General features: G+C 36.7%; 1 protein-coding gene across 1 annotated transcript; it reads left to right on the forward strand.

Moving 5' to 3' along the window:
• Positions 1-1,929: 1,929 nt before the first annotated feature.
• On the forward strand, positions 1,930-14,985 carry LOC139144772 (ankyrin repeat domain-containing protein 7-like). Its single transcript, XM_070715505.1, has 6 exons — positions 1,930-1,933; positions 6,254-6,476; positions 6,816-6,893; positions 11,303-11,466; positions 13,145-13,261; positions 14,795-14,985. Exons 1-6 carry the CDS (start codon positions 1,930-1,932, stop codon positions 14,983-14,985), a joined length of 777 nt encoding a protein of 258 aa, XP_070571606.1.
• Positions 14,986-15,742: the final 757 nt, after the last annotated feature.

Below are 15,742 nucleotides of genomic sequence, written 5' to 3' on the forward strand. Positions count from 1 at the left end.
AGGTAATTGTACCAAACTTCGCATAGTGACCCCGGGTTTAAATTCATCATTTGGTGAAAGAAAGTTTACCAATTTCATTAAGCAAAATTAAACAAAATTTCACACTTTCACTTTCGAGACGCCGACATCTCTTTGTCTATGTCTGACGCAAAGTATTGACAAAGTTCCAAGTCACATGACTTACATTGGTATGTTGCTGTGTGCATAAAAAAATATACCACGGACGTGCTGCTCCTTCCTTGTGGAATTGCTTGGCTTTCTCGGCTTTCTCACCTTACAATACACCAGTACATCTTAGAGGTGTGAAGTAGCCAGTGATTTACAGAGTCCAGGTATGTTTGAACTCTTATCCCAATGTGTGACTTCAGTATACGTAGCTGTAGTTCTCCTCACTACACAGTAGATATGTACGTTTGCCGGGAGTTGACTAAAAACAGAAATATTCTGGTGTTTGTAACTGCGGAATACAATGACTCGTTGAGTACTCAGTTAAAGTTTTGTTTAGGTTGTAGCAGCTCTATTCAGTGTACACTGAACTAGGCAAAAATGAACAATAACCCCCATCGCAGGCGTGTATTCATGAGATTTGGATACAATGCGCGAAATATAGCACGAGCCGAGATGCGAGTGGCATGGAGCGAATTGTACCAACATCGAGTGTATACCCTAATGTTATTTCTTTTCGTATTTCTTTTTTTTTTTTTTTGATTTTATGTTAATTTTGATCTTTATTATGATTTCTATTGTAAGATTCAAATTATTTTAATTTCGATGAAATATTTTTCTGGGTTCATTTTTGACTGTCTACACGAAAATCGTATTGTTTTGATTGCATTTGTTCTGCCTTCTTTTTTATTTTTTATTTAATTTTAAAATTATATTTCAATTTAAATTTTTATTTCTATTTCATTGTCATTTTGAAATTTTTCTGACTTCCATTTTGATTATAACTTTCGAAACTAAATAATTTTCGTTTTGATATTAGTTTCATTTTCAAAATGAAAATTCATTGTCGTTTTGATTTTACTATGATTTTAACTTTCTTTTTCTTCTAGAACGGTCCTTCGATAGATAAACTTTTGACGTTTAATGTCCAACACTGAGCCATATTAATCGTTATTAAGTCCCACTTTTGGCTCCAAACTTCTGGTCAGGTACATAATCAGGGTCATGCGAACGTCAGACATTTTGAATGGAGCAAATTACCCATAGTTCAGCGCGGATTAATCGGCCTTTTATTTGAACTCGTGACCTTTGCTAAAAATTTAAAAATATTTATCAACTAACAATGTTGAACTTTCCCATGACTTGGGTTTGTTCAAAACGCAGAGCCTGACGTTGTACACCAGTATATGTAGGCTGTTTGATATATAGCGGATTTACATTTAGCGGTTGTGAGGTCACGGGTTCATGTGGAATGCTAGTAAGAACCGCGCTGATGCTGTACGTAAGAGCCTGATGATCGGGGTGATCAGAGAGTTTCGGACCGATATTGAGACTAAATCTGGTTTGTCCATTTTGAACTTGAGTGTTAAACGCAAGAGATATTTCAAAAAACTATTTTGACTTGCAAATCGAAAGCGAAATAAAAATGAAAGTCATTTTGAAAAGGGAGAACTGTAAATACATTCGTATTGAGAAAAGACGCGGTAGAAAATGACTCATTTAATGTAAACATTGGCAAGTTTTCGTCATTACCTGTGCATTTTTAGCGCCCTGGAGTTCTATACAAGGTGTATGGGTTATATTCCACCCGAATAGGTCACTTTTTTCTAGGACAAATCTCTTAAACATGGGTTGACTTTCCATCTTAAAAAAACTTAAGTATAGGTCGATAACAAAATAATTGTCCCATGCTATAGAAAAAACATTCACATGCAACAGATGGAAGGTGAAAAGTCCCCAAATGTGTCAAGGAAATGTCTAACAATGGGTAATGTTTTTTGAATTAATGTTGTTAGATATTTTCGACTTGGGGCACGCCCTCGCCTACCCCCTATGGAAATATCAGGAGAACTCCTCCTGGTGTCTCGCAACCCTTAGAGTCGGGAAATAGGGCGGTACTTTTTGAAGAAAAAATCAAAATGAAACCAGAACTTAAATCAAAGTGAAAATCTGAGTCAAGATCAAAATGAAAATGAAAATTAGAAATGACTTTAATTTTGAAACTAAAAATCAAAATCAAAATCAGAATGAAGCTCAAAGTAAAAATACAATGTTTGGCATTCGAATAGCATCATGTCTGGTATTCGAATAGCACGTCACCTGTATAGTTCAGGACCTGTCCTGCGTCAGTGCAGACTTGCAAAAAAGAATTAGCAGAGAAAGAAAATAAACGTTGAAACAAAAATGACTTTCCTTTTGCAATGACACATAAAAATCCAACTAAGTAAAAGTGAAATTTAATGAAATGAAAGTGAAATTTAATTAGGAGTGAAAGTGAATTTCATTTTGATAACTGAGAATAAATTTATCACGAAAATCAAAATATAGAGGAAACAAGTCACTGTCAATGACATAGTCCCCACTTGTTCAAGGGTACTTTGATACTTTGAGAGGAGAGTCCTGTTGAAAAAGTGGGTCTTGATTAAAATCACCGTGATACAGATGGGGGTTGCAGACAACTTAACAAAGTGTAATGTCTTTGTTTGGAAGTTGTTTCTTTATCAGTTTCAGCAAAGGTTATGCATATATATGTATAATAAAGGTCAAAGGTCATCAAGGTCACATGACATTTTGAAAAAAATTGTATCGCTAATTAATCCCTTTATGCCAAAATTCAGACCTCTAGCTCTATTGGCTTGCCAAGAATTAGATATGTGCATAATTAATGAGGTAAAGCGTGTGTTGTCAAAAGGTCTCCCATCCTACTATCGACATAAACGTATATTTTAGGTAAAAGGTTATCGAGGTCACATGACATTTTGTCAAAAAAAATTCTATCCTATAGTTATCCCTATATACCAAAAATAAGACATCCAGCTCTATTGGCTTGATCAGAATTAGATATGTGCATAATTAATGAGGTACAATATTCGGCGTCATAAGGTGTCCCATCATACCAAATATGAAGGGTGTAAGACTTGTGGTTACCGAGTTATGGACAAATATGTATATTTTAGGTTAAAGGTCATTGAGGTCACATGACATTTCGTCAAAAAAATTGTTTTGCTAAGTTATCCCTATAAACCAAAAATCAGACCTCTAGCACTATTGGCTCGCTCAAAATTAGATATGCACATAATTAATGAGGTACAATATGTGGCGTCATAAGGTGTCCCATCATACCAAATATGAAGGGTGTAACACTTGTGGTTACCGAGTTACGGACAAATATGTATATTTTAGGTTAAAGGTCATTGAGGTCACATGACATTTCGTCAAAAAAATTGAATTGCTAAGTTATCCCTATATACCAAAAATCAGACATCCAGCTCTATTGGCTTCCTCAAAATTAGATATGCACATAATTAATGAGGTACAATATGTGGCGTCATAAGGTGTCCAATCATACCAAATATGAAGGGTGTAGCACTTGTTGTTACTTAGTTACGGACAAATATGTATATTTGAGGTCAAAGGTCACCAAGGTCATGTGACATTTTGTCAAAAAAATTGTATTGCTAAGTTATCCCTATATACCACACATCAGACCTCTAGCTCTATTGGGTCGCTCAAAATTAGATATGCACATAAATTAATGAGGTACAATATGTGGCATCATAAGGTGTCCCATCATACCATATATGAAAGGTTTAGCACTTGTGGTTACTGAGTTATGGACAAATATGTATATTTGAGGTCAGAGGTGACCAAAGTCACGTGACATGTAGTCAAAAAAATTGAATTGCTAAGTTAACCCTATATACCAAAAATCAGACATCCAGCTCTATTGGCTTCCTCAAAATTAGATATGCACATAATTAATGAGGTAAAATATGTGGCGTCATTAGGTGTCCAATCATACCAAATATGAATTGTGTAGCACTTGTGGTTACTGAGTTACGGACAAATATGTATATTTGAGGTCAAAGGTCATTGAGGTCACGTGACAATTTGTCAAAATAATTGTATTGCTAAGTTATCCCTATATACCACACATCAGACCTCTAGCTCTAGCGGGGTCGCTCAAAATTAGATATGCACATAATTAATGAGGTACAATATGTGGCGTCATAAGGTGTCCCATCATACCATATATGAAAGGTTTAGCACTTGTGGTTACTGAGTTATGGACAAATATGTATATTTGGGGTCAAAGGTCACATGACATTTTGTCAAAGTGTCTGAGATATCTGTGTGAACAGATGGACTCACGGACGGACATGACCCAATCTATAAGCCCCTGGACTTTATTTGTGGGGACTAAAAACTGTGTCACTGCATATTTTTTTCAATATGAATAGGATGAGAAACTAAATTTTTATTTTTCTTGGCCTTATACATGGGAGTCTATGGAGACTGCCTTATACATGGGAGTCTATGGAGACTGCCTTATACATGGGAGTCTATGGAGGTGTAAACTAAAAAGTCCTCTAACACGGCCAAATTTGATCGCATTGTGAAACAAATCGACGTGCATCTGTATGAGGTAGGGTACTATTCTTGTGCAAAGTTTGAAAGAAATTGACCATGGCATGTCTGAGATATCTGCGTGAACGGACGGACGGACGGACGCACGCACGCACGCACGCACGGACGGACGGACATGACCCAATCTATAAGTCCCCCGGACTTCGTCAGTGGGGACTAATAAATCTAAAGTGAAAAATTAATGTCCTTGAGAAAGCCTAATTATCCTAATTATCCAAAACCGACATATTAATGGCAAACATTTCAGACGATGAAAAAACGCAGTTGAGATACTGTGAGAGTTACTAATTATTAAATTACAGCTTAGTAAGGGAACGAGCACAATTAACAGCAGGGGACGGAAGAGAAAATGAGGAAACGAAATAAACGGGAGTGTAGGAGTTGCCGCTATACCGCTTTCAAAAATGAAGTCAAAATAAGAACGAATCATAGTGAAATCAAAACGACAATGAATCGAAACGAATATCAAAACGAAAATGATTTTAGTAAGAAAGTCAATATCAAAATGGAAATAAGAAATATTTCAAAATGACAAGGAAAAATAGTGACAATGTCACTGGTCGGTCCCATATAATTACTAAACAAGCTAAAGAATCTATAAATCATAGAGCCAACGACACTTCGCCAACAGTTGATTACATTTGGTAAGCCAGTGTGAGTGTACGTATGATATTTAATAATAGCTTTTATGGACCTTAACATATTATATTCATAGTCAGATGCATTTGAATAAAATTTAGATACACCCTATGGACCCCACAAGATAACACATAGTTCTTTAAAATAAAAAAGAAGAAAGCGCTGAATTAATAGCAATATCGTAGAAAATCACTAATTCACTTCCTGGCGAAAGTATAACCTGTTATAGACTCTCTCACAGCCCCTCGTCCGCTACGCAGCTCTATCCTCAACCATATGGTGATGCGCCCTCAATGGTCTGTCTAGCAAACAAGGCTCACTGAGCCAGCCGGGTTATAGCGTTAACTATGTGTTATTGTTATTATGGGCCCTCTTTGCTAACTAAAAGTTTCTGACAAGTTATCATGACAGGGTTTGGGCTAGACTATAGCTGTTAGCTATTTCTCGACTCCCCATTTGGCCTCTACTTTGTTATTTTCTACCTCTCGATTTCATGTGTTATGTGACTGCCTTTTCAAATCGGGTAAATAAACCAAATTATTATAACTTTAGGTATTGCATGGTGATCTAGCAAGAAATTGAGAGTTTGATTTTGATGAGGTACGACGCTTGACTACAGTATAAATAAAAATGGTATACAACTATAGAACAGTGTATGCAAATTAAAAAAACACGTGTTCGTTCAGTGTTATAGAATTAATAAGACATGCTAGCTCAGGCACGATCACAGGCTTGTGCTCATGATATTAATATTGATGTCATCCTCACCATACGCTTTGAAATCACCAATATTATCGTCAAGTGCGCATCCTTCGATGGGCAACAAATCCTGATCCTTGCTAACACGTTAAATTAAGCCTTTGATGGTTAATAATATACAAAGTGTACCATCCTCTGTCAGTCTCAAATTGTTTCTAATGCTTTTTACGTTATTATCACCTCCTACCTAGCTTGAAAGCAACATTTAAGTGGCACACCGTAACTGCAAAGAGTTGTTAGATATCCTTGCTGTGCCATGCAGGGACGGATCGACGCCCTTCCTTGCTGCTGAACCCCTACGCCAACAGTGAAATTCCGGAACCCCTTAACAAAGAGGACTCGCGTTCACGTCCCAGTCTTCCCCATCTGGCGATTACCAGAGACTGCCTGGACTATGCAACTTTTCTTGTGGAGCAGGGATACGGATTTCGACCACATGAACAAGATATCTTGATGCAGAGAGTTCTAACTGCGCAAATTAAAGTGTAAGGGTTCTTGATATTCTTGAAATGTAGTTCTGGTAATTAAGAAGGCAATAAGAGGTCACACACGATCAGCTCTTTACATTTTATCAATATATGTTGAAATTCTTGGACAAAATGATGCTTGAAAATGACCTGATGATTTTGCAAAATACAATACGATAAGGCAATATTTCATATTTTAGTGTTTCTAAATAACCCCTTCTACCATTCCGTGCTCACAAGACTTATTACTATCAACTAGTGAAGGACAAAAGTTATTCGTGATTTTACTTTGATAGGATTATGTTTTCAGAACGGTGAATTCATCTCTATTTTTCGCCCATTTCTCTCTGGAATTAGCAAGAAGAGAGTCGACGTTCTGAAGTTTCTGTTGGACAATGGAGCTGACTTGAATCACAGATATGCTGGTGGAAACACGTAAGATATGACACACAGCTTTAAACTGAAAGTTCTCAAAATTTTGCCTCGACATAACAGGTAGAAAGTTCTTTGAAGGTTTTTTTAATTATCAAGTGAAAATTATAAAGTTTTGCTAAGCATCGGAAGGAAAAATGAATGATAATAAATAAATAAAAAAATTGCTTCTGTAAGTAAGTGGAAAGTTAAAAGTTTATGCTTTAAACAGGAAATAAAAGTTCGCAAGTTTTGCTTTGCAGTATATATCAAGGGAAAACAGATGTTCATAGAGTTGTTCATTAAATATCAAAAGGGCAACTTCTTTTACTTAGTCGTAAATAGTAAATAAGGTTTCCTTATTCATACCAGTAATAACAATGAAAATGGGCGTGATTGTTGAGTCAATGCTACCTGCAAAACAACCTTACAACTTTATCTTCTCGCACAAGAAGTGAAGTATGGAAAAATCCAAGCGTTGCAATCTCTCTTCTAATGCTGCCATCAAAAACTTAGCTCCCTAAATCGGAAGACTTATTTGAATGACAGACAACTTTCATTTTTCATTTGCAAGATTACCATTTAAACAGACTCATTTAGCAATATTTTGGAATTTTGTTCCTCGTGTCACACATGACCAATGCAAGTCATTTCTCTATGTAAGCTATGCAATTTTCTCTCCTGTGTCCACCTTCCCCTTACAGTTTTTTCATAGAATTCATTTTCTTTTTGTAACTTCCTAACAATTATACCACTTTAAGAGTTCTTCCATTCACCGCTGTCAGTCTTAAGCCATCGCATGAACAATAGTTGCTTACAGTAAGCATGCCGTTAATGGTTTGCTGTGGCATGGAAATGTATTTGGCAATGCTGTATTTAAATAACAGTCACTTTTCACTGTAAACCTTTGGATATATCTGTGATTCATTTATCTTTTTCTGTCTCAACCACCCTAATTTATGAGCAGTGCATATTTCCGAAGAAATCTAGCATTAATTTTTTCAAATTTTAAAAAAGACCAGTGAGTGAATGGTCAAGAATATTTTCAAATAACCTGGCGTAACAGAGTACACATACATAGCTGCGTTACCAATTCAAGGCTCCAATTTTATCACTATCGTCTTTGCACAGTGCATTCTGAATATCCTTCAAAATCTCGCCGCATTTGTTTGACATAGCCATATTGCTGGGCTTTTAAATGTCTGCATTTTGTTTCTGTCTCAAAACAGAAGAACCAGTGTTGGGATCAATAATTCCATTCTATATCCTCATTGTCTCTTAAATTCTCATTTCTTGTTACCCATCTCACAGTGTTTCTAACCCACTTCAGATTAGAAAGTTTGGAATGGTCTAATTGTTTAATATTTTTGCAGTTGGACCATTATTGATAAATGGCGATAGATCTGTGCAAAGGCATGGTTTTGTACCAGCCTTGCCATGAATAGTCCCTTGGTAATAATCGACATAAATGAGTCATGCATAAAAACTTTACTTTTGTTTTATATTGCCTGTCTTAGTCTGATCAAGGCACTAGAGAAAGTACAAAACTAGACTTTCCAAACCTAAACAATTTCTGGTAGGCTGTATTGCAGTCTATTTTCGCAGTAAATAATTGTAAACTTGGCATTTGTTTGAGATTGAAGGTCAGTCCCTCTAACTGTCGCATCAGTGTACGCCGACACAATCATGCTGTGCTCTTCACAAAGTGTTCCCAACTGTGCGAGTAGTGTCTAACAGTGGCTAGTGTTGAAAGGGATTCCCCTCTTCTTTACACAAAAGTACCCCTTGTGAAATATTTTCAATACTGGACAAGCAGTAAAGACGACAGACTTTGATGAGACATCTAAATCTTTATGTACTGTGTATCTCTGGATGAAGAAATTCTTTTGAAGGTTGAATATTCAGCCTTGGGAATTCAAATCATTAACTTTTTAAATGGTGGCCAGGAAGGGTGCTGAATTTTGAAAGATTTTCAGATTTAATGAATAGTTCAGTAAATAAGTAATGAAATAAATGAATGAAGAACTAAATAAACTGGCAATCATTTAGATAAATGATGAATAAACAATCAATAATTAATTAGTCAAGTCATTAATCACTAAAAACAGCAACAGTTCGTACAAAGCATTTCTTAGATCTTTTTATCTAATTCCATTCCGTGTATGTATTTGTGTTACTGAACGATGGAACAATGAAACAATAAAGAGGGCTTTAATGTTTAATGTCGGATGGCAAGGACTATTCCAGAAACTTAAGACTGCTGTAGAGATTCATGGCATTCTGAAAAGCAAGCACATAACATGGGGACCCGCGGGGGGGGGGGCACCAAAGTCCTTTGGACAAATATGGATGGTGAGTGTTACAGTCAATTTCATTTGTTTCATCCATTTTCACTGATAGTGTTATACAATGATGGAAGTCACGAGAAATGCTTTTCTTCTTTTCATCGTCTCATTTCAAACTACAATAAAAGTACAAATTCAATATTCTGACCCTTATTACAATGCTGGATGAGGTCAGTCATAAATTTATACATTATGCTTCCTTTTAATAACTAATGCTGCTTTGTTAATCTGAAGTTAAGCACAAGCAGCTTCAAATGCTGACTGTGGCTGACTTATAATGCAGGCTGAACCAGTGTACTAAGTATACTGATTTGCCCTAGAACATTCAAAATGCCAGATAAGTATTTAAACCGATAATAAAACCCTTACCCTGTTCCTTTGATCTTTTCGCAACACCTCGTCATTGCATTTTGCACTACGAACGATCGCGATCTCAAAATGGCCATGAGTGTTGTGCATCGTAAAGCTAGGTTCAGACTCAGAATCGGGTCATACGTCATTCTGAAGCCGATGCTGGCAGGCAAAATCACTGTACAGGTGGAAGGATTATGCAAAAGTTACACTGAATCTGAATCTGGTGGTAATTTTAGGCACGTTTGCGTAATAGATGGCTGTGGAGGTCTCAATTCATCGTCAATGTCGGAATCACACGTCCAAAGTAAAAGTTACGCTCACAATAAATATCTGTGCTATATTACTATTGAAATTCCAAAATTATTTACAGAAAAATATATTTTCGACCCGAACATATGAATGAAACTGGCAAACTTTCCATGATTAACCGATTTATTCACTTCCATGCTTTTCAATTTCATGTCAAAGTGGCGAAATTTATGTAACCCATGCAACAGCCGATTGCCGGCTTTTATAACAAAACACAGATCCAATCGATATCGATATCGAGAAATGTCTGTGCTGATTTCATAAATACTGAGCGTGCACAAGGTGATATTCAATAATGAAGACTCAATTGAGCGATCGCCATTTCCCTATATGGTCATATTAGCATATAACACGGACACATCGGCAGGCTGCATTGCGCCACACACAACCATCGTCCTCGGTCTCACAACTATCGTCGTATTAAAACATTAGCGTCGGTGTAAAATGATGAAAATCAATATACCTCCTTAGAATACTTCCAGAAATATACTTTAGCGCCAAGGATAAATTTGGATCAAGATTCAAAGGATGTAGCTCCGAATATACACTATACACGAATATACACGAATATACGCAATGCTGGCTGAACTAATAATGTTAATTCTCGCAACAACCAAGCAGAAAGCAAGTTTGGTAGTGTTGAAACAACAAGTTACTCTCGCTTACCGATATTTGAAATTCAAAATGGCTGCCACCCCTTTGTGAAACTGGGAAAAATGAAATTTGCAAAGTTTGAAAAACTAAGACAATGATCTTTTTCTGTTTCTGAAAGCTTTTAACAATTGAGAGTGGGAGTATCCGTCCTTGATGCACATCCTACCTTTTAAATTAAATGCTTAGGGGTTATTACACGAAGTTTGGGCGATACCGCGTCGTATTCGAGTGATGTGTCGTATTTTGACGAGTTGCGCAGCTTTAAAGGGAAAGAATTCTTGTAATTCGTGATGTCTATCCTGAATGACTGCACTAAGTCTGATGATACTTGCAGCAGATGTTGATCACAAAGATTTAACTGTCAAGAAAGATATTTAGCGGTATCATTAGCTCCTCTACAGCGAACACAGAGAAATTGCGGTTCATATCTGGCGGTGTGATTTATTATGTCAAGAGGTATTACTAACACATGTCTGGACAAGTTTCTTGCAGATTCGTTGAATTTTAGATTTCAAGAGCCAGTATATGACATATCTAATTCTGCCCAACTTGATAAAAGACATACCCTATGCCATCATACTAAAGTCTCTCTGTTTACAGTACTATCCAATGTTAGCATCAGTCATAGGTCTTTGGTACCCTCATTTCGTTTTCCAAATGGATGATATTAACTTCGATCTAGTAACTTCGAATGACCAATTTCAAATTGCAGGGGGTCCATATCATTGTTAATGGCTATTGACCCATGATCCATTATCATTTTTCACACAGGCCCTTACACTACTCAGCTGGCATGACTGGTCCTACTGACATCCTAGAGACATTGCTCTCTTATGGAGCTGATGTAGATGCACTCAATGACGACCAGTGTACACCGTTGTTCTTTGCAATGCAAGGCAATAATATGTACTCAGCCAGTCTGCTCATCGATAATGGTAAGGCTCTGAAACTGACAAAAATTAAACCAAGTTTTGGTGTGTTTCTTGTGATGGCCAATGAACACGATTGGAATTAATTGGGGATAATTGGATCTTTATAGTTTTCGATTTTCTCAAAGTGTTGGGTGCCCTATAGCTTAAATTTGCAATATTGCAAATTACTCATTAAACCAACTGTACAACAGCAGATGAGCTTACATTTGTAGATTAAACCGACGTCACTTCGTATCCAATTTTCCCAAACTAGTTCCAATCGTGTTAATGACAGGCAGCTCAATCAACTAATGGTTTTTGTTTTAAGAATGGTGCTTTGTATATATTGCTGTACAAATTTTCGACATAAATCGGAATTATGCTATGTCGGCTACACTAACCTCAAATATTTTTTGAAATTAAAAAATAAATATCGTAGCAATAACTACCACATTAATCTTCTAAACCCTTTCACCACCATGGTTTGGCACATACTCATTGTTATTAATGGTGAGTGTGGACCTGTTTACAGTGAATTAGGCAAGTTAATATCAATAATCTGTTGTATGACTAGAGTCAAGTTCCACTGGACTGTACTGTAGGCCAAGGACTGTGACTTAGCATATAAATCTCAAGTAGATGCAAGGAATTATTTTTGATTTCTATGTCTTGTCTTTAAACAGACATAGATTAGCGGTACATGTACATGCTTTGTTCACTGTTCTTTTATATCATTTCAAGTTAACAATAAATAAAATTTCCCATGGCAAGTAAATCGCACGGTAGAAGCTTAATCGACTAATAAAATTTAAAAACACGAGAACAGAAGAGCAGAGTGTCAAGATTTTTGTTTTGCGTCCCTTTTCTATCAACTGACAATTAAAATATAGATCGTACGAATATTAAACCTCACAAAAAAGTACCGTAATATTTGAAAGTTCCTCAAGCTTCTGCACATAACCGGTATGCAGCCTTTATATTCTTGATCTACTTCCTTTTCGACATTGAAATACCTGGCATTCGGACGGTCTCTCTGGTTGTGGTATGACTGGCATGCGTTGTAGACAATTGAATTCAAGTCCTGACTCACTTTGTCAACAATACATACAATGCATGTTCAATGCATAAAACACATAGCCAGACAACGGAGACTTTCAAATACTGAGTGTTCCAACATGCCTTATAATTTGCACCACTGGAAACTCTGCAGGTAAATACAGAATAAAATTATATAAGAAATGTTAACAAAATTTAGGCTTAAATTCTTATATTTGTATTAGTACAATTTATCATCTTGTCTTAATGTTTGGACATTTCTTTGTCACCACTCTGGTAAAGGTAGTTGTAAACTAGAAAATTAAAAACATGGCTGTTTCCTTGATCTTGAAAAGCCATACGTTCATAACAGAACTTTGAAGTGTTCTCATTTGTGTGTCTCAGGGGATTGATATTAACATGTTGTAATAAATAGTTAGCCTTCGGTCATAAGTGTATTTAGTGATATTTTGTGAAAAGGAGAATAAAACGCAAAAACGCAAAGAAAATAACTGTAACATAAAGTATTTGCATAACGTGCAAGTAATTGTATGACTGAATGATATCTGTATTTTCAACACAACTTTGGTGAAAGAATTTCGAATAAGAAAATTTTACTTTTCTTGTCTATATATATTGCTAACTGTTGCTTTTCTCTGACAACAAGGGTCTAATCTGGGACATAAGAATATCCAAGGCCTAACAGCATTTGACTTCATTCTGAACTTTGATGAGTGGATTGAGTGTCCATACTTCAGTGATGAAATAAAAGCAAGACTCAAAGGTATCTTTATGTGGTGTTGATAATATACACCGCCTTGTCAAATCTTTTCTGTAATCAAAATAGTTCTTGAAGTAAATAAGGAGCTCTATCTTTACAAATTCTTTACAGTATTCTTATTTCAAGGTAGACGTTGTTTGTATGATTCTACTAATAGCCATATTACGGATAACGGCAACCCCACTCTGATTAACACAGATGTGGAGACGCTGACATTTCGACCTTTGTCTGTTTTGCTGTTCTGGTTAGCTGGTCGTTGCCGTACTTCATCTGATGAACTGTCACAAGAGATTGTATTAAAATATCGTCCATTGGCTAGCACAGCTGATCAATCTGGCAGAGGCTTACAACTGCCACTTGTCATGGATTGCAGCATTATATTTAAAAAATAAACGTAACCCGATTTGCGCCTGCAAAGCGCAAGATTTGAGCGAGATCTCCGATGGCAGTGAATCAGATGAGTTGAGGCAACTATCAGGTAATGAGAATAGCAAAGAACAAGCAAACTTAATTAAGGTAAAAACGTAGAGTTCTCAACATCTGATTTCAATCAAAATAAGTCAAGTTTATATTTATTTATTCTATAGCTGTTGAGAAGCCTCCTACGACTTTTTAGCTTAGAGGAATGAACTGCAAATATAATTGTTGCTATACGTAGATCGTCACCACATAAAAGACAACGGCTACTTTACAGGCGATCGATAACTTTTGATTTGGAGAAAATGAAAGGACCATGTCAAAATATAAATTGCCAACGAGAACCCCAGGGAATTTCCCTTGGTATCCCGAATCGAGCAATAACTTGCTTCAAACTCTATTGTTAGAACTTTGTATGGTTGGGTAAATTTCTTGGAATCTGATTTGCCTTAGCAAAAAGGTTGGGTCACGCAGCTTGTCCACAGTGATGGTGACTTGCGATTGGTCAAATGGGCAAATGAATATACTCTACCCTTTTATTGCACGATACTCTGCAGGTTTTCTTCAGAATCAATGACACTCCAAGGTAACCGCTGCAAGTTGGTCTTCGTTACTTTCGTGTCCATCTCGAACTCAAAACGTAAACGTTTTCGACATTTATTTAATCATTATGAAGGGAATTCACCTTGTCTGCTCGTCTATGTGTCTGTACTGTTCTCATAGCATATGCGTAAAAATCCTCTTATTGACTTCAATTTTTATTTCTCCTCCTTTCTTAAATTGCTAAATAGAGTGTTGCAGAATAAAAATTTCACTTGTTGTAAAATTATCATTCTTTTGGATAGATAAACTGATAGAAAATAACAATCTCTGGGCGCGCTCTAAGCAAGAATGGTTTAATTCTCGATCGGTAGATTCTATGTTCTCAGATAATGACGTGACACGGCATCGTGTAGTGTCTGTCGAAGTATATACAAATTATCTATTAGAACACGTAAACAATGTTTTATATTGTTTCCCTTTAAAACCAGCAGAGGGAAATTTTCATTTTTTTACGTTATTAGCGACGGTCTTCATTATACCATGCGCTAACAAGGAAATTACGGTCATTTCATTTAGAGATGGGCAACGCAACCAGCAAAGCTATCCCAAGAAGACTTGTGGTGGACGACGACCCAAGTCTTCCAATACATCGCAAAGTAGCAATTGTTGGTATCGGCTGTCGCTATGCCAACGGCATTGATGATGCTCAGAAGTTTTGGAAGATGTTGGTGGATGGTATGGACTGTACGTCATCGCCTCCCGGATGATAGGTCAGTAGATCTCACCCATGTTACAATCAGATGATAGTTATTGTACCTCTAACGTACAATCAGGAATATGTTGACTGTACCGGTAACCCTATTCAGTTACAAAGCGGACAAATCTTAGAGGGCGCGGTGTATTTCCTATGCCGCTGTCCAGGGCTCTGGCTGTGGCAATTATCGCAGTTATGAGCGTCACTCTGCCAGATACGTTTCATTTGGTAATTAAGCTAATGTGAAAACGGTAGAAAATATGAGTCTATGCCGCACTCTTCTCAGTAATCTTCCTGCTAAAATGTGTGCCGAAGAGGTCTCAAGTCAAATTTACCTAATCGATGGAATGATCTTTCATTGTCAAGATTTGCAGACTTTATGAACCGCCGAAAAGTATTGGAACAAATTTGTTTTACAACCCGACAAAGAGGTAGGACCGAAGTGTTCTCTGCTTAACGCGAATCTGACCCACACTTGGTCTGTAGTATTAACGTTTACGTGGATTGGTTTTCGGCCTATTTGTGTCCAAAATTCTTTAGGGTGAAGAATGATATCACATTGTTTGGATCTTAATATGGGTTCGCAAAATATACAACTTTCAACAGAGACTTCAGGGACTTATTTTCTCAATAGTGTACCGCTATGTTGTAGGTACATGTACACGGAAATGCATTAAACGTTCGCGACATAACCTTAGAATGGTTGGTAATATTTTTTTACCCGATTGGTCTCGGCCAGCATAGCCTATCTGAAAAGGAGAACATTCATT

The sequence above is a fragment of the Ptychodera flava genome, chromosome 1, assembly GCF_041260155.1.
Source record: "Ptychodera flava strain L36383 chromosome 1, AS_Pfla_20210202, whole genome shotgun sequence".
Lineage (NCBI taxonomy): Eukaryota > Metazoa > Hemichordata > Enteropneusta > Ptychoderidae > Ptychodera > Ptychodera flava.